This window comes from Eucyclogobius newberryi, unplaced genomic scaffold (assembly GCF_026437365.1).
Source record: "Eucyclogobius newberryi isolate DKJ021-1_F unplaced genomic scaffold, fEucNew1.0.hap1 SCAF_10, whole genome shotgun sequence".
Taxonomy (NCBI): Eukaryota; Metazoa; Chordata; class Actinopteri; order Gobiiformes; family Gobiidae; genus Eucyclogobius; species Eucyclogobius newberryi.
The window spans coordinates 11,866,826-11,887,553 of NW_027315724.1; the positions used below are offsets into that span (position 1 = coordinate 11,866,826).

Genomic DNA, 20,728 nt, shown 5'->3' on the forward strand with positions numbered 1-20,728 from the left:
CTGACCCTCCTGTCCCTCCTCTGACCCTCCTGTCTCCCCGTCTGTCCCTCCCATAATAGATCCATGGTCCCTCCTCTGTCCCTCCTGCTGTCTTGGTTCCCATCGCGCTCGTCTCCCTCCTCTTTCTAGAATCTAACTTTTGAACTTGCACTACTACAGACCGTCATGTGACAAATAGAAAACAATGCGTGTGCACTAAGATCCTTTCCCCTTTGATCCCATGAGCTTTAAACACAATGAAACATAAACGCAGTGGTACAAGTCAGCCCCACAGTAAACATTCTGTGTGTGACACTCGTGGACCCGCTGTGGTAAAAGTGAACCACAAAGTGATCCACAGTTCAGCCAATTCCGCCCTGTCCACGAGGGGAGCGCGCCAGAAAAAGTTTGCGAAGCTCTGGCTCAGTGTATTAGAAACACATTAGATAGCTATATAGTTATTACTATTTATTGAACACTTGGTTAACTAATTGGCTTAAGGGCATTTTAACAATGCCTTCCAAGATAATTTAGCCAGCGCAAAGAGTGCAACATGTAAGCTAGTATATATATTCTCTTTACGTAAATACAGATAAATAAATGATTGTTGGCTGTATTCATAGAAAGAACACAAACACAAGAACCACAGACATTAACACAGCAAAACCCTATTACATCCATGGCAAAACCTCATCAGGTCGACATACTCACTTTAATTATGTCAGTCCAAATTATGAAGCGAATTTAATAACCACCACCAGAAAGTCTTACGACAGGAGAACCTTCACAATAAATTCAAACATGCGGAGTAATTCTGTAGATAAATAATAATAAAGCATTTTTTAATTTAACACAAAATAAATCGAATGCAAACAACACATTCCCACTGTCCCAATTTCATGTGCTGAAAATGCCGTAAAAACGACATGGTAACTGTTCATTGTTTACGTTTGACAGTACAAACCGGAAGTGCACGGAGGCATCTGTTTGGCTTGACAGAGTTGAGAAAGTTGATGGACGTGGACGAGAAACTTGCAGTGCTCAAGTCTTCGCGTTCACCCTCACCGTGCAAAATGTCAGCCCGTTGTGGTCATGTTTCTTTTGCACGGTGAAGTGGCAGCGTGTCCGTTATGGGGACCACACTGTGCAGACGCCCCTATGATGCAAAGTGAGTGAACAAAGTTTGAAGAGGTTGGAACTTGTCTGCGCTCCTGATCTGCGGCACCATGGCTCTGCACCACCGCGCTCCGCTCTCCTTTTGGCCATTTGTCTTGACTTTGTGCGCTGGTGTGTCCGAGGGTTACTTTGCTGTACCACTCAAACTAAACACAGGCAAAGTCAAAGTTACTTCCACTTTAAGTTTGGCTTCTCTTCGGAGCGCGACTGTGGATGGAAAAGGCTTGTCACTGGCCACGGACATCACCGATCAAGTCAACTTTCTGGACATGGTCAACAACCTGCAAGGAGACTCTGGGAGAGGCTACTACATAGAGATGACGATGGGCACGCCTGGTCAGACGGTAAGTGGCACTGGGTCACGCCACCTGCTTGTCTTCATGGAGATACGTTTAATCACGTATTATTGTGAACGGAGACGAGCAGGTGGTGCACCAGGCCCAAGTTACAGATCTGTGGAGAGGCGAGCCCGTTCACTGTAAGAATGTATGTTTGTCAAGGTATTTTTGAGCAATAAATACACCTGTAATTGGGGGGGAAATGCATATACAAAGATACATACGTTTAATGTCATATTGTGGAACGTTCCTGGCAAAACAATTACAGCTCCATGGTGGAGGACCCCCACTATAAAATAAACATAATAACTATTTTTAAAATGCTTAAATCACAAACAAGGTGGTAAGTTATGCCATTATTCTAAACCTTTCAAAGATAATGTCACTGATGGACCATTTGATTGACTTGACTGACATGTAGGCCATAATGTGTGAATGAATGAATGCATTTTATTTGAGTATGGTCATTTAGCTTAGGTCATGTAGTGGATTACAATTCAGACATAGATAATTATTTTTCTCCAGTGCTCATTTACTACTTTTAAACATATTTCAAACAGGGACTTCCCTTTTTGAGTGTAAACGTATTGTATGGCTTAGCCTCAGGACTTGGGGATATAACAAGGATTGAATTGTAACTATGCTCCATACTGTTTTCCCCCTCATTCCTTTCTGTTTCTGTTTTAGGCAAGTATTTACTCATGGTCATGAGTTCCATACATGCAGTGACTGATGCAGCCTGCCCACCATGTGACCACTGAACAGGGCTGTGGGAGGGGTCCCTGTCACATTCCCTGGAGCGTCTCTTCTCCTACTGTAGTGTCTATACATAAGCTTTAATTCATAAATCAAAACTTCACATGTCCGGGGAAGCTCTGTCCTGCATACTTGTCCTGGTGGAGAATAGATGAATGAAAAGAGCTTTTTATCCCAGTGTTGTCTGTGCTGAGCTGATGAGACCAGGGAGCTGCAGGGCTGCGTGCAGTGCTGCAGCCTTAGGAAGTGTAGGTAGACTAAAGGCCCGCTCACATGCACTCACATGATGTGGCCTCGCAGTGAGGACCGCTGCGTCTTACCAGGCAGCTGACCGGGATTAGGAGGACCCAGTGCGCTAAGAGCTGCCCCACAGTTAGCACACAAGAGTGTACATGCCTACATTTGATTTCCACTTCTCTAAAGAAATAGTTGAGTAAAGTTTTATAGAATTTTTCCTTGTTTTCCTTTTTCCCTGTAGGGGAAGTTGCCTGTATTTAGTGAGTTGATACATTCACTAGTTGTTATGGACCTTCAGTACAATATGATCAGACTAAATCATCCTGGAGGGGCAGAATCACATTTACACATTGCAGTTAAAAATTAATGCTGCTTGAAGGAAATCAAGGCCCTGTGCTCCAGATGGTTTAGAATGTATTAAATGGCTAATTGATTCATGGGAGACGTGACCTTTGAACAGTTCTCAGGTTAAGAGCAGGGCTTTTAAGGTCCTGTGACACGTCTCCGAACAGCAGCTCTGTGAGGCTTGTTAGTGCTTTCCGTGTGCCTGCTGAGCCCCAGAGGTAACTGCCGGGGCTCGCCAAAACAACGCCGTTCCCACACAACTCTCCAAATTGACGAATAGAAAAAGAGCCACACTACTAGCTCTACAGTGGTTTAAGATTACTCAGTAAATCCACTGTGTACATAGAGTGTTGTGTGTGTGTTCTGTGGGCGGGATAAGCTCAGAATACTGGGATCACTTAAAGCTTCTACTAGTTGCTTCCATGCCACTGGAAAAATATTGAAAATATATGGTAGTGTTGTTCATTGCCATGTTTGCAAGGTTAATTAAGAAAGGATTATAAAAGTGTAGAATCATTTATTATTTGTTTGGGACAGAGTTTCCTGTTGCTGATTTCATCTGTTCTCTTGATCTGGGGTGAAGGACATAGTGGCATTGTCAGTTCCAAGTTCAATAATGATGCCCGGCTGTCTATTCTTTTCTTTGATTCCAATATATTCAAAATTCACTTGGCTCCAAACTTTTGACACTTAAACAAAAGTTTAGCTGTGGTTCAGACCATAGACCAAACTGACTGAGGGTGCATCCGAGTTTCAAAGGGGTGCAAACATGATACTCTTCCATTAAGTGTCATTATTTTAATGTGGGTATGAACACTTTTAAATCAGGTTGCGCCTCTGTAGACCTGGTCCTGACCAGCATTACATAAAAAGACAATTTATATGTAATTGTATATATGGGCTTTTCTCAAAATAATTCTCTCCAGTATGTTACAACAACAATTGGTTTATAATCTATTTTTGAAATAGTATTGGCACAAACATGGGATGCTTTAGCAATGTTGTCCTGGAATGCCTCAAACACATTACAGCTGATTCTCACTCAATGTTCTGCTTGTTCGACTGTGATTACATAAGCGCAGTGTTAAACGAGGTACTATTCAAATGAGGCGCTAATTGGCGCATCTGTTAGCATGTGGCATAGCCGGGCCACATGAGGGGATGTCTGCCGCACTTCACATCTGCTAATTGTTACAAACAGGTAGCAGCTGCAAAGGGCCTCCATGGGGCCGTGCCAATTAAAGCTGGAGTGCTTAACTAGAGGTGAGAGCAATCAGCTTGAGGCTCTCAGGAGCATGATGTGACTGCAAGAGAACAGAAACAAGGCCCTGAGCCCCCTCCGACTTCCAGGTTTTAACAAATGGCTGTGTTTTACTGGTCTAGACTAGGCCCAAATGTTGCAAATAACCACAGCCATAGTATGTCAGTGTTTCCCAGGGAATCTTAATTCATTTGAACAGCTACTTTATGTTTAGGACCGTACAATGAGCAACAACGTGTGATTATGGTATGCTGACAATTGTCCAAGTTGTTGTTAATATTGATTGCCAATAATGTGTGCTATATGTCTTTCCAATATAAAAAGTATGTCAGTTAGTCTGTGTTCACACCTCCTGCTGCAGACCTGGTTTGGTTTGTCATCTTTACTGTTTAGTCTGGGTGGAGTCAGTCCTTCACATTTTGATGTGGTGTTTAGAGCTGCTTGATTATTGCAAAAATCATTGCTTCTTGTGTAAAATTGTTTTATTTATATAATAGTAGAAAAAGCTTCAGTTGTAGTCATCTGGACTCAGTTTGAAAAAATAGACGTTTCGACTCTCATCCAAGAGTCATTGTCAATAAAAGAATTTAGATCGAGAACTCCGATATTAATACTGTTCTGTGGTAAGACCCGCCCATTGGGAGGAGCCTTCCTGAAGTAGAAAGAGTTGTTTGTTTCAACAGAAACTCCCCCCTTGTATCTACCGACTCTTGGATGAGAGTCAAAACGTCTATTTTTTCAAACTGAGTCCAGATGACTACAACTGAAGCTTTTTCTACTATGGAACACGCCTGGACGAATGAGGGATTACACCGACTTATTTATCTCTATCTCTATCTCTATCTCTATCTCTATCTCTATCTCTATCTCTATCTCTATCTCTATCTCTATCTCTATATCTATATCTATATCTATATCGATAGATAGATAGATAGATAGATAGATAGATAGATAGATAGATAGATAGATAGATAGATAGATAGATAGATAGATCTATCTATAGAGATAGATAGATAGATAGATAGATCTATCTATAGAGATAGATAGATAGATAGATAGATCTATCTATAGAGATAGATAGATAGATAGATAGATCTATCTATAGAGATAGATAGATAGATAGATAGATCTATCTATAGAGATAGATAGATAGATAGATAGATCTATCTATAGAGATAGATAGATAGATAGATAGATCTATCTATAGAGATAGATAGATCTATCTATAGAGATAGATAGATAGATAGATAGATCTATCTATAGAGATAGAGATAGATAGATCTATCTATAGAGATAGAGATAGATCTCTATCTCTATCTCTCTAGATAGAGATATAGATATCGATCTATATATATATATATATCTATATCTCTATCTATATATATCTATATATATATATATATATATCTATATCTATATCTATCTCTGGTCTGAATTAAAAATTCAACCAGACATTCTAGTTGGTGCTATCATGGCTTTCCTATGTACATTTTCTTTTTGACCCCCCCTGGGGAGGCGGTACAGTCCCCCTGATATGACCTGGGCCCATTCAGTGAGGAGGAAGAGATAATGCCAACCCATGCTTGTCTTTCCATGCCTCACTGCTCTGCTCCAAAACACATGCTTGATTCCAACTACATGTAATCATTGATAGTAGTAGTATCTTTGTGCAGAATTATCAATAGTTGCAGACATGTGCACACTTTTAAATGTCAAATAATTCCCGTATTTTTGTAATAAAACATCGCTTTGGGTTTGGAAAACGTTAAACCTTGGGTTACTTACTGCAGTGTACGTTCTAAGTGTGGATCTTAATTGCATGTCTGACTGTTCCTTTCGTTATAAATGTCAAGTTTTTTTAAAATCAGACTCAGAAAAGGGTTTATTGCCATTTGTCGATGAACAAAAATTCACAAACATAGGAACTTGTCCTGGTGGTTTGGTGACTACAACACAGACTTCATCACTGAAACTATTTTTGTTCTGGACTAGGGTTGCACAATATTGGACAATAAGTACTGCAATATCGATAGTTTTGTGATATATTAGATACTTTTTGACACAATAGCTTCAGTTGTACTAAAACCGAGACAAAACTGAGACTAATCAAGGCTAAAGGCTAATTTAGATCTTAACATGGAAAAAACTTGAATAAAGTTGGGCTTTTTTTTCCTGCTTTTTTTTTTTTTCATTTTTTCTTCTTTTCATTTTAAAAACTACATTTGTATCAAAGGCGGTTCTTGGTTTAGCTTGTTATTGATCATTGCATCAGCCGATATTGCGATACATTATCCAGCCCTATGCTGGAGACTACTGTCAAATTCAAATTTTATTAATTAATCTAGTTGATTTTTGATTAATCACAGCAATTTTCAAACAGTGTTGTAATTGATGAATGGTTATGAGTGTGTGGACCATACAGAGACGCCAAAACATGCCAAACATGTAAATTTAGTGTTATAATGATAAAACATACTCAGGCATCGCTTTTGCTTAATCTGGTAAAAATGTAGTAAAAAAAAATATTCAGAGGAATCAAAACAACTAATTCATCATCTAAATAATAATTGGCAGAATAAATGTTAGTTTTGACTTAAGTATGGCTATTAGACTCAACTAAAACCTAATGTTCTTTTTTGTAAATAAAGGCAACTACATCCTGGTTATGTTTGCTTAGATAATGGATCATGAATGAATGAGGATTAACCAGCTGTGCCCAAGCCAACCAGCGCAGGCTTCTTCCTCATTGGAAACAGTCCGCTTGTGTTTGGTGTGTCATCGATTTAAGGCCCCGCGTTGGTGAGGAATGCTACGGGGGCCGTGGAGGTGACGACAGTACGCCGGATAATTAGTTCCTACTTGTCGACGTCACGCCCGAGGATCCGCTGTGGGCTGTTCTCTGCTGTGCAAATACTACAGAGGCCGTTGGATGTCTTATAACACATATTTCACTCAGTGAGGAGTAGTCCGATGTTAATATTTAAATCCAACAGAAACATGTTAAAATATGTCCTTAATTGTATTTGTTTGAGTTTAATTATCAGACAAATGTTAAGTGTCTGTCAAATGAGTCACAAAAGTGCAAAAATATCACCTGTATTCCCCTATTTGTAAAACATAACCTGTTTATTTTGAGGTCAAAACTATTTTATTTTTTGGTCAGTTACATGGAGAACAATGCAAAAGTACACCGTAAACTACTAGGGGTAATCATACTATCCATCCATCCATTTTCTACCGCTTGTTCCCTTTCGGGGTCACAAATCATGATATAATAATTAAACAATTATAATAAATTATAACTAATAAGATGGTACAGAACTGTCTAAAATCAGGAAATGCCTTTATATTAAAACCTCTGGGCTGCTCTTTATTTCATGTCGAAATAGTGCTACAATCAACTCCAACTTGTATCCAAATCAATGATCAATTAAAATACATCAATATATACATCAAATATATGGTACATAAAATAAAGTAATATTTTTGCATATTTTTCTTACTCAAGTTTAAGGCGAGACACTGCAGGTGAATAGGAAAAAAATCTTAAATTTATCAATTTGAAATGTCTCCTGTAATTTACTCACATAAATGTAAGCAACAATTGGATTACAAATGTTTCTCCATGCAAGGCTTTCTTATAGATATACGTATTGTATGTGTAAAAATGACCAAAATGCCACTTTTTGGTTCATTTTGTTGACATATTGGATACAAAAAAGGTGCAGATTTTGGACATCGTATTTAATTTTTGAGTAAACTGAAAATGTCACATTTTGCCCCATTTAGTATTAGGTTCTACTTTGAGTAGTGATCGTTATGTTTCTGTTGAAGAAATGTACATTTTAAGAAAAAAAGTTACAATGCCCCCATGTAGTGGATTCAATTAAATTCTTAAAAACTAAGAGTAAATTGAACAATGTTGTTGTTTCCACGTGAAAGCCTGTATGTTACTAGAGCAAACTGACCCAATAACATTTCAAAAATGAGTTTTGCCTACAGTGTTTTGCCCTAAAAGTTTTAGCCAAACGTCAGGAGCTTGTAAAGCAAATATGTGTGTTTTTCAGGTAAATATTTTGGTGGACACAGGCAGCAGTAACTTTGCAGTGGCGGCGGCTTTACACCCTTTTATCACTCACTACTTCAACACTACCCTGTGAGTACACACTGCACACTGCGTCATGGCCACAGGCATACTTTTCTAAAAGATATGGTTGTTGTTGTTAGGGAAAAACATGTCAATATTTTATGAATGGTATACTAATTAAGTGTTTCACTGTTACTTTAGAATGGGCTATAATCAGTTAAACCAGTGCTATGGTTCTTTTGTTGTGCTTTATTCAAACGTTTTACATTGCTATTGATCACCTTAGCTAACCTTGTAATGTTTTATAACAGTATTTAACAGTCTATCAAACAAGTAAAGGTAATCTACCCAGAACTTGACTTCAGTACTCTGTGTTTTAAGTGCTTGAAGTGTATTGCCCTAGGATTATTTGTGTGTCTCAAAAAACTCAATCTAAAATGTTAATGCAAGTTTATTTCTGTGTATACTGTTTAGGTCAAGTACCTATGTGTCTACGGGCCGAACGGTGATGGTCCAGTACACTCAAGGGAACTGGGAGGGTGAGCTGGGCATCGACCACGTGTCCATCCCCAAAGGCCTCAACGGCACGATCACCATCAACATAGCAGCCATCTTATCTTCTGAAAGCTTTTTCCTCCCCGGGATCAACTGGCAGGGCATTCTGGGCCTGGCCTACCCCACGCTCGCTCGGGTAAGAGAGTAAAGGCAGGGTCTCGTAATCAAATAAATATAGCACAATGTGAAGAGAGCACAGAGAAGCATTGTCCCAGAGAGAGACCTGATCTTATCAACTCTCAGGGCTCTAGAGCTAAGATCACAGCTCCACTCATAATGAGTGGCTTATCTGAGCAGAGTCATGGACATTCCACATGACAACAAAAGGTTCCGTGTGTATTATTTATTTTCATTACCAAAGGCTATGATAATGTAATAAAAAAAACAAAACTGTACTCATTCAATCTTAAAAGGGTTCAAGAGTGAATGAGTTCATTGCCTGCAAATTACAACTACAAACTCAATTAGAAGAAATTATGAAGCATTTCTAGATAAATAAATCAATTTCATGTAATATTATGGACATGATCGTTTTGTCTTGAATGGTGATGTCTGCTCAAACATGAACTTTGTCTCGGGAAGCTTTGGATGGAATGCAAGGGACAGATCCTCCACATATTGAACAGGTTTTTCTCTGCATGACATTAAATCAGAGATGTAAGCTAGGAAAAGATAAGACAATACTCTGGTCATGTTGGATCACAATAATGTTCCACAATCTGACACTCACATGGTGGGCATTATGTCTGTGGTGCTGTCTGGGAAGTCCGATTGTTCTCTTTTGAGTTCCATTATTATGTGCGTGTGCGTGCGTGCGTGCTCTTGTTAAAAAAATTAATTGTTATTTATATTTGCTGTGCAAACAACAAAGCGTGCGAGTACGTCTCCACCAGCTGTATTTACTCTGATCTTAAATGTTTGAAACTAAAGGCACGCACGCACACACACTTTGTTTTTACTATTGAGTTCAACATCATGTCCATGCCTCATGTTTTGTGTCTCCTCAGCCAGACTCCTCAGTGGAGCCCTTCTTTAACTCAGTGGTCAAACAGCGGGGGATTCCTGACGTTTTCTCCCTACAGATGTGTGGAGCTGGACTGTCTGCCAGCAGCTCTGCACAGCCGGGAGGCGGAAGTCTAGTGAGCATTTATTCTATTTCATTAGTGTTGGTTTTGCAACTACTACTACTACTACTACTAATAATAATAATATATTGTGCCATTCATGAGCCAACCAAAGTGCTTCACAGTGCAATATTTATTTACTTCAGTTTACTACAGTTTCAGACCATGTCTTTGTGAATTATTACTATTGTTGCTGGCCATGCAGAGACTGTCCTGGTTAAAGGCGCAATGGAAAATTTTTCGGCGATTTGAGAACGCAGGCGAAAGTGCGCATGCGCACTTCCCCGTGCGGACTGATACAACACACACGTGCGTTTGTTTATTAGCGCAACGGAGCGCATCGCATCTCTCGTCTCCTGTAGATTTCCGTCTTCTTCTGAGTCAGCTCGAACAGTCTTTCTCCGTCTTCATTTTGTCCCGTACACTGAGGAAACTATATTATGATAGATCCATGCGCTTAGACGCGCGGAACCGTGCTGCCCTTGGGGACTAACCGCACGCGGCTGCAGGTGAGCGGTAGGTGCGTTTTATGATTGATACTTGGCAGGACTAATTGGCAGTCCACGCCACGAGGAAATGAGACTCAGATTTGGGTAAAAAAAAAATCGTCCATTCAACCTTTAAGTATGATGTCGTATCAACATTAGCAACTTAGCTATGTTGTAATTTAATATAACATCTAGTGTCTAGGATATGATCCTGATGAGAGCAAATGTGTCAGTGACAGATTCATTAATATAGTAATGAGTTTATAGTGAACCTTGTGTGTTTTCCACAGATTATGGGGGGCATTGAACCAACTCTGTACCGAGGGGCAATGTGGTACACTTCGATCATAGAGGAGTGGTACTACCAAGTGGAAGTGTTGAAGCTGGAGGTCGGAGACCACAATCTAGACCTGGACTGCAAAGAGGTACAGTAGTTAATATTCACCAGTCACGTAAATGAATGAGTTGCTGTAACCATCTGTGTTCAGATGTTTTGACCTCAGTTTTCATTATGTAATTTGAGCTCACGGTCACCCATGTCTTTACCTTTTCCTTTCAGTACAATATGGATAAAGCAATAGTTGACAGTGGGACAACTCTGCTACGACTGCCTGCCAACGTGTTCACTGCAGTAGTGCAGGCTATCACACAAAGCTCTTTGGTATGGCCATATCTATTTATTATAGCCTGATATACATATTTGCAATTAATGATCTTATCCTTTTTAGATCCAAGATTTTTCCACAGGTTTCTGGGATGGTACAAAACTAGCCTGCTGGATGAAAGGAGAAACGCCATGGAGGTTTTTTCCCAATTTGTCCATCTACCTAAGGGCCACAAACACCAGTCAGTCCTTCCGCATCACCATCCTGCCCCAGGTGCTCTCACATTTACATCAACCATTTAAGACACTTTTCAAAACGATGCGAAGAACATGAATGACCTAAAACTCTTAATATGTAACTGTGTGCAGCTGTACATTCAGCCAGTCACAGACGTTGATGGGACTCTCGACTGCTTCCGCTTTGGGGTGTCGTCTTCAGCGAATGGCCTGGTGATCGGAGCTACTGTGATGGAGGGCTTCTATGTGGTGTTTGACCGCGCCCAGAAAAGACTAGGCTTTGCACTTAGCAACTGTGCAGGTAAGAGATAAGTCAACCAGGAAGTTGTGCAGAGGCCTCTATTACCGCTGCAACCAATCTCTGTACAGTGGCACTTCCTGTTTCTTCAGTATGATCTGGCCTCCTCATTCTCAAGAACAGGACAAAGATGACTTATGTTATCACATAAATAAAGAGGCTAGAAGTAGATGTAGGGAGAAGGTTCCTGCAGACTTGTGACAACAGGGCCGCCAGCTGCAAGAGCTGTCATGTCAATTGTAGTCCTGTGATTTCATTTGGGTTTTGTTCAGTTTAATATTTGTTACCATTTACTTTATTTAAACCCAAATCACTACTAAACCAAAACACATAATGCAAAAACCATCATAACAAATCAACAAAAAAAACACTGTCATTTAAGTTTGGTATATTTAGTTATTATCGTGTACTTAAATTAAGTGGCGCAGTGGCCTAAGATTGCTGTTGCTCCGCCCACCACGAGATTCTGGAAGTAAATCATTACTTCCCAGGCTTTTAGAGAAAAAAATCATATCAAACATTTGAAAACTTGCTCTGGGCTAATCAGCCATGTGGTAACTAATGACCACAATATTCTGTTTATGAAATCTTATTAACTGCCAATTCATTAAAACATTCTGCAGAAATGTAAGTTTTATTAGATAACTGGTTAGTTTCTGCCAGGCCTTTGAAACTCTTAATATTTGAATTTTCTAAAAAGGGAAAATGAACGAAAAATTTACTCAGCAGGTTTCGACTGTTGGGCTCCATTGCACCTTTTTGGACTTGACAATGTCGTTCAAAGTGATACACTGTAGTAATATCAGTCCATACTCTAGTCTATATGGTGGTAAGCTACTCCTGCCACAGCTGCCCTAGGGCTGAACAGAGGTTGCCAATCTGCACCATAGGCATTACTCACGGCACTCGCCACATTCATGAGACTCAAGGTGGGTGAACTGCCTTGTCCACATCGTCAGAACTTGGTCCGAGCGGGAATTAGGGATGTCATAATATCAAATTTGATTGTTACGATTAAACGATTATTCCCAATAATTTAGACCAAACAGTGAAATCTTTAATTTTGTTTAATTCCCTTGGTCTGACATGTTACCGTTCCTCAAGTTTGTGATCGGCTTTGTGAAATTGCACTTCCCAAAAGACTAACTAAATCAAATATGACAAACAGCCCGATAAAATAAAGTTATTTACATTTTGTTTGATTTTCGGGCTGTTTATTGAACAAAAATATAGCTCGTTATGACTCCACGCAACTGGTAGTGTGCTGTGGCTGGCTCCCGCAATCGAAACGGGAGCAGTTGAAACAAATTGCGACAGGTAGAATATACATTTGATTAATTTTCCATAATGAGGAAAAGCCACTTAATTTCAAATGCCCTAAAATCAAGCTTTTGCCATTTGCAGTGAGTGGAGGAGTCGCGCTCTCAGAAGTAGCCGGACCCTTCTCTGCCGCAGACGTGGCGGCCGACTGCTCCACGCGGATGCTCAAGGAGTCCGTCATGTGGGTGGTGACCTACGCCCTGATGGCCATATGCGTTCTGGTGCTCATCATCCTGCTTCTGCTGGTGCTGATGCTGCCTTGCAGACGCAGGCAACGCTCGGGCGAAATCACCGACGAATCCTCGCTAGTCCGAAACCGTATCAAGTGACTGAGAGTGATATCGCGAGCTAACAAGGTGAGCATGGAGGTGTGCGCTGAGCAGAGCACGACCGAATCAGTGGAGAAAGGAATTAGCCAAAGCCCACATCGAGCTGGTCCGACAGACTCAAAAGTGCAAAGAACTGCTCGTCCCGTGGAGGTAGATATAGAGACTTGTGCTGCCTCGAAAAGGGAAACGTCACCCTGAAATTCCACTGCACTCTTCGAACTGCTGATTGCAAATTGTGTTGTAATTACTTTATAACTGGTAATTGTTTGGGCAATTCTTGTAAATATTAAAAATTGTATTGTCACTGAACTAAGGAGTCGATAAAGTGATCGTGGCGGGTAGTGAGTTAGCAGTTGCCATTACGATTGTTTGCTTATTTATTATTACGGTTCTTTAATCTTTAACATTGTGCATATCAGTTACATTATTTGAAAGTAGTACTGTTGAATTTCCTTTGCTGACTATGGTTTAAATTTGATCACAGAACACTTCTTCCAATCATGTTCTCCCCTAATGGACATCAAACATGATTATGAGTTTGACGTTTGTTATGATTGAGTCAAAGGTCAAGTAAAAATAACTTCCGGGTGGCAGTCGAAATGTCTTGATTTCAAAAACATCATTTATTCAAACTACAGTTGAAACCTTTTCTACTAAAGTTTAAAGTTAAGGTTTCCGACAAGGCTGGTGACAGTAACTCATAAGGAACTATTGCATTTAAAATATTGATTCCTGGTTTTGGAAATGTACAGTGCCTGAAGTACCATTTCACTGCACTTTTTAATGATCATAAGCTAATACAAACTACATGTGTAAAAGTTAATGAGAAACCAATCTTTTTTTCTGAATTTGACACCTAAAATATATATTGTGAGTCTACTGTAGATTAAATTCTTTATTTTTAAATTGTTGATTGAGAGTACACTTGAATCTTTTGAATGTTAAATATCTCCTGTACTTAAATTTTATGTGTATTGTCTGTAATAACTTGTGACCACACAGAAGTGATATTGAAGCAGATCAAGGTTTCTTTTGTGAAAAGTGAGTGCATGGCGGCATCTAATGGAACAAAATAAAACTGCAATATTAAGTCTAATGTTTTTGCACCCTGAGGAGCATCAACTATCTTTATTATTCCTTTGGTTATTTCTGTAATGTTAACACAACAAAAATATAAAAGTTGTGTACAAAACCTCCCACACAGGCGACAGCAGAAATCATGTTTTGAGAGTATGATACTGACCGTGTACTAAATTCCTACAGTATAGGCTTGTAATATACACCGTAGAACTAAAGTATATACAATCTATAAAACAAAAAAATTATTGTTTCATTTTATTGACATTGTCATCATACACTACTGAATGCGTATAGTGTCACTGATATTGTATTCAATATGAACTTTAAATAAATAATACACATTTAAACAAAAACTCAACACTAGTAAGTTTAGTTCTTTGGAAGAATTATCCATTTTGATGCTTCTGTGAGAGAAAACGAAACCCATTTTAGCTGATATTTTGTGATGATGGTATAAAAGATGCAGTTATGTTGTGGTACCTTCATCTGAGAGAAGATCCAGTCCATGAAGAATGTGATGTTGGCATAAACATCTGGTTTATAGTCCTCAGTGCAGTGTCTTCCCCAAAGATTGTCCCCAAGCAGCCACCATCTACCATCCAGCAAACACATGAGGGGCCCCCCACTGTCGCTCTGGAATAGTGTGAACAAATGAAACACTTCAATGTCAACCGAGTATGAGGCCGATACGTGTGGACAGTGGACACAGAATCTACCTTTACTTTACTACTTCTACTTCAATCCTTTGTAGCTTAGCTTTTAATTCAAACTTGAATAATAAATACAAATGTTTACCTTTTTCTTTTTAAATATATACATATTTTTTTTCAGATTTTTACCTGTGTGAAAGTGCTTTGCAAAAAAACATAGATCTTTGACTTAGATCAAAGCCCACACTAGACTCCTTCAAGAGCATTAACACATGTTTGATTGACGTCTGCTCCCTTTGAACTAACTATGAGATGGATAGGACCGGACCTTTCTCTTTGGTGACACGTGTACAATTCCATAATCAATATTTACTCAGAGGGAGGAGGCAGAACAGTTTGGGCTCACCAGGCAGCGGTCTGTGGCAGTTTCCTTCTCACTGGCACAAGTCATGTGCTTGGTCACTCTGCCGTTGTAGTCGAATGAGCACTCTGCACTGTCCACGACTGACACCTGGGCTTCCAACAGGCTCAGTACATCTGCCACACACGGAACAATGACAAATGGAAAAGGAAAGTAAAACAATTCTTTCAAATCTACAGTATATTATGTGTCAAGATGCTGTATTATGCGACTGTGAAGCTGGGCCAGTCTTTACATGTTGGTATTTTATCAACACGAGCTACATCTTTATTCATATATAATAGTTTTTTTTTCTCCCCTCAAGAGCTTGTGTGAGCTTATGTACATGTTCTAAATTCCATTGCCACTCCTCTACACCACAAGCAAGATCGCATGATGATGAATTAAGCCTTTTCTATGACAATAAAGGAAGTTCAACAGTTTGAACACATTGGAATGCAGTGGAAGTAACCTTGCACTTTACCTCCATTTAAGTTGTAACCAAACTTTGTTATCCAGAACGATTGTGCCTCTGCAATGTTTAGGTCTGACGTGAGGAGGCATATAGGTTGAATATTATTGGAACCTGTTGATATAAAATGGAAAATTATAAAAAGGAAAATTATATTAATTGACTAAAAAAAAATACTTTTATGAACCCAGACTGGCCTGTCATGTCCAGAGGATTAGCCAGCCTCATCAGAGCGATGTCGTTTTGCTGAGTGACTGGATCGTAGTCTTGATGAGGGATGATGTGGCTCACGCTGTGGACTGGGTTAAAGAGAGTGTCTAAGTCTCCCACTATCCCAGCGTACACCTGCCAGCTCTGCGGAGAGGACTGCCTGCGGACCAGAGATACTCAAGAACTGAGCCAGAGCCAGCGCCAACAAGACATGTTTAAGAATGTCTCTTTAGTGCAGATTTACCCCATGTACTGTCAAAATCAAGTATTGTCATTGTCCATAGTCATTTCTCATGTCATATTTTGTAGGATTGTCTTATTTTGATTTGAGTCTTTTTGATGTTGCCTATAACCTATATTTAAGTCAGTATTATAAAATCCATGGCAATCCTGTGGCCCTCAGAGGCAACTGTTGTTGTGATTTTGGGCCTTACAAAAATAAATTGATTTGATAAATTGAAGCCCGACCAGTGGAAGTAAAGTTCTGCAAAATAACATACATGAAAATGACAATTAAATATATTTTCTCAGATAAGTTTATAATGTGTTGTAGTTTTTATGATGATCATGTTAACATACAGCCACCTGTTTAGCTCAATTTATCATCTATTGCCATTAGAAATATAAACAATTATGGGGAATTTTGTTCACTAGTCTCCAATATCAGATACCAATATTAGCATCAATATATTGCTCGCCACTACATTTTTGTTATAAATGCTAAATAAAATAGATCCAACGAAATACAAATAAAATGCTATATAAGTATATAAATGGCTGATTTGTACTTTGATTGAAAAAACAAACAAACTGAGATGTCTTAATTTCACCACACTAACCAGGTCTATTTGCAGTCTGCTATTTGAGAGGAGAAATGAGTTTGCAGGACATGGGCGTCGCACCTGAGCACACAGTGTGCTGCTGTGAGTATCCAGTGTGGGGAGATGAGCGCTCCTCCACAGCGGTGTGTGCCTTCTCTCTGAAGACTGAGCTGCCAGGGCCACGAGCCTGGGGCCGCCTGCTGTCTGCTGCTGGAGTTTAGACCGATGCCACAGTCTGAAGCAAGAGCAGCCATAAGAAACACTGCAGATTTGATGTGATATCTATGATGTTATCTGGTTTTCTGTAAAAGGAGATGTGCTTTTTTTCCCCCCAGATACTTAGTATTGAACTATGACATCAGTAGATCATAATTTTTCATTATGTTTGTTATAAGCCACAATAACATGCACAATACAGATCAAAAACAGCAGGGTAATTGAAACATGTCCACTGACTTCCTGTGCAAAACTGCAGAACTGATAAGCCCCGCCTCTACATAGTGACACTTCACTGTAACAAGCAGCGGATATTCATTTATATGTTTTTCTTTCTTTTTTAAAGTAGAACCCTACACGTGTCACTTGGAGCCTTCATATTTCAAAAGTACAGGTATGTGGGCGGGGATAGGGGTATTTGGACATTTCTGAGCACTGGAGCCCATTACAGGACAACACAGGATTACTCAAACATGAATCAATCAAAACACAGCTTTACAGAGTAAATTAACGATGAGGAAACATAATTGTAACGGTTAAAAGCTCATTTAAGTTGATTTAGTATAATATGTCCCCTTTAAATGCTTTAAGGAATGTAAATGAAAAAAACTGGTTTTACCTGTACAACGCAAGACCACCACACTTTTGTTAGGACAGGAATCACTGCAAATTTAGAGCAAAGTTGTATTTATTTATATCTATTTTGAGCTTTTTTTCTATCTCTGAACGTTTACCAACCTGTGAATAAGCTGTTTTACAATGAAAGTATCGGGTTTAACTTCAGCCTTAACAATCAGAAATCCATCACTATTGTTTGACACCAGCTGCTCTGATTTATAATATGTGTTCCTGTTGAATAAAGACATTAAATGTACTATAAACACGCTGGTGTTGCTGTGACAAACTGCTCTCTTACTTGCTGAATCCCATCTGCCGGCAGCTGGCTCGGCCCTGCAGCTCTGTCCAGCCGTGAGCGCACACCGTCCTCCAGCTCTTACTCTGAGTGCAGTAGATCTGAAGGAGGAAATCGGACCCATGCACCCGCACTGCGCACACAGAGCAAAGCGGCACATTGACGCGGCGTGATGGCAAAGGAAGGAAGGTGATGCCAACTAGAATCGATTATAAAAAATCCTGATGCAAATAGAGCAAATAAAAACACAGATAAGTATGCTAGTTTAAGTGTTTTATTGCAAAGTTTTTCAGAATAACATAACATTTTCATATTTCTATTATATATAAGGCCCATACTCTGTAATACAAATGTGAATAACATCTTGCTGTTTTCATTTGAGGTTCTTTTATAGTAATAGACGTGGAGTAAAAAGAATAATTACAAGTACAGTATGAAAAGGATAATTATTAATGGTTTGTATTCATATAGTCTCATCACACATCATAGAGATTTTAAGATACCAAATACTGAACTTAGCATTCATTAAAACGTTGAGTGATAGATGTATTTCCCAGTTGTGACCCAGCAGTTTTTTAATCATTCATCACATCTACAATTAACAGCTACAGTATGTACAAATCAGATGAGAAACGTTTGACTTTTGGCCAGTTTAAACAGTGCATATGACAGGTTTGAATGTTTTTCTAATTATTATTACTTAGTTTGGTAGAAAATATTTATAGATTTACATCGGTCAAGTTGGAGTTGAAAAGTTTAAATAAACAAAACTAAACTAGAAAAAAGAATCCCTGGCTATGTCCCATAGAAAACAGACAATTTAAACGAAACACAGTTTTCTGACCGTTTTAACAATTATTTCACAAAATAAAGGTGATATCAGGTATTATTATTTGTCAAATCTTCTTCTGAATTCTGGCCCTTGTTACAGTATAGATGCTAGGTACAGCTGTGGAATTACCTATACCTGTGAGACATCTGCTGCTCATGTCCAACCAGGAAGTGCAATTATAAAATGGCCAAAATGGGTAAGAATAGAACAATATTAAATGTAATGTAATGTTTTAGTGAAATGTGTAGTCTAAACTGTCATATGCACTGTTTGTTATGTACAATTTGCTGCTAATTACCACAGTTGGCTTCGTCCTGGCCCCCCCGACAGTCTACCACCCCGTCACACCACTGAGACTCCCACACACAGCTCCCGTCCCCGCACTGCAGCCCGTGGATACAAGACGACGAAACTGGGGCACAAAAAAGACAAGCTTTTTCAATGTAAAATGGCTTTCAATATTATGGTAAACGTAGAAGGTAAACAAGAACTCACAGTAGTAACCAAGCAGGATGCCAATGATGATCAGTAGTAACAGGAGGCAGCATAGGCCTGTTATCATCACGTTGATACATTTATCTTTGGCATCTAAAAGACAAAATTAAATGTTCAATGTTTCAGTTTCAATAAATTACTCTCAAGAAATATTTGTTTTGCTTTCTGTTGTGCAGAAAGTAGGAATACATGTTTTAGCTCCCCGTTTATAGATACATTTTATATCTATATACATCATGGTAACCTATAGTAACCAAAGACCAGTTCCAGGAGCAATTTTGTGAGTGTAAAATTCTACATACTTTAATATTACTGTACATTTTCTCTTAAATACTTTGTTAATGGGAGTTTACCATATATTTGTATTATATCTAATGCCCTTGCTAAACCATAATAATGTGAAAAACATCTTTGAAATATCTTATATATATTTTTTTTTTCAATTTTTGCCAACACATTTTTCTTTAATAGTACCGGTAATAGTAACAAAGAATAATTATCAATGGTCCTGTCCGCATGGTGTATTGATACACTCTACATCGATTCTGCATAAAAGTGTTGTCTTTTCAGGATGAATATTCATTTTTATTATTCAGACAAAAAACAGGGAGAGTTCTTGCATTATTAGAACAACAAATGTACCAAAATACATTAATATAAACCCTGTAATCAATTAATTTTCTGGTCCTGTTTTTACAGTTTCTCTCTCTAGCGAACCTTTATTATGCTTCAATGCTTTTACCCATTCAAAAGACCATGTAGTGTTAAATTTTTTTGGGGAAAAATCTAAATTGGGCCATCATTTATTTGCATGCCAGTCTTAACCAAAGGAGAAATGTTCAAATTGTCTTACTCTTTCTAGGGATGGAGGTTGTTATTTCAGGCGGGGGCAGAAGCTGGACGATGTGAACGTACTGGGGTCTGACGTCCACGCGACTTGGGGGTCTCTTCTCAGCATCCACCAGACTGGAACTCAAGTCTTCATGCTGTGGATAAAATATAAAAAGATACAAATTAAATAGTAGAATCAGCATACATTTTTTTTTTATAATTTGCAAAAAACTATTAATATAACTTTAGGGCACTGAATATTCGTTGTACTTACATTAGATGCCATTTCTTTCCCCAGATTAAGAAATCATTCCAAAATATTCCAGACTACAGTAATCTTAGCCTTACTTAGACTATCTGTAATACTTTGTAGCATCTTCCTCTCCCTACAACTATTCATTCCATTTAACCCTGCTTAAACCACACCTCTTCTGCCCAAGATACACCCCACGCTTTGATCATTTCCACTTCAACATCCATCCATCACCACAGAGACCTACTTAGGAACATATTAAGCCTCCAATGGTTTAGTCAATAAGTGACCGATGGAGAGGCCAGGAGATTCAAATAAGGACATTTACAACAGTTTCCATTACAATTGTTTTCATTAGTTTAATATTTCTAGTTTAATATTTCTAAGAGGATGGTGAATTTACAGTGAACTTTAAAACTAT

The 20,728-nt window shown here is 38.8% G+C and overlaps 2 protein-coding genes across 2 annotated transcripts; one reads left to right on the forward strand and one right to left on the reverse strand.

The window, feature by feature from the left end:
• Positions 1-1,027: 1,027 nt before the first annotated feature.
• bace2 (beta-secretase 2) lies at positions 1,028-13,567 on the forward strand. The gene is made up of 9 exons (XM_072461066.1): positions 1,028-1,499; positions 8,160-8,248; positions 8,654-8,870; positions 9,742-9,873; positions 10,637-10,771; positions 10,906-11,007; positions 11,075-11,224; positions 11,320-11,488; positions 12,890-13,567. The coding sequence occupies exons 1-9, from the start codon at positions 1,206-1,208 to the stop codon at positions 13,132-13,134; spliced, it is 1,533 nt and encodes a 510-aa protein (XP_072317167.1). The 5' UTR covers positions 1,028-1,205; the 3' UTR covers positions 13,135-13,567.
• On the reverse strand, positions 13,217-20,283 carry LOC140372440 (transmembrane protease serine 2-like). Its single transcript, XM_072459541.1, has 12 exons — positions 20,077-20,283; positions 19,224-19,316; positions 19,027-19,140; positions 17,900-18,029; positions 17,722-17,832; positions 17,603-17,646; positions 16,849-17,002; positions 15,934-16,106; positions 15,749-15,850; positions 15,271-15,401; positions 14,638-14,847; positions 13,217-13,303 (listed from the first exon to the last, which is right to left on the reverse strand). The coding sequence occupies exons 1-12, from the start codon at positions 20,255-20,257 to the stop codon at positions 13,217-13,219; spliced, it is 1,530 nt and encodes a 509-aa protein (XP_072315642.1). The 5' UTR covers positions 20,258-20,283.
• Between the last annotated feature and the right edge of the window lie 445 nt (positions 20,284-20,728).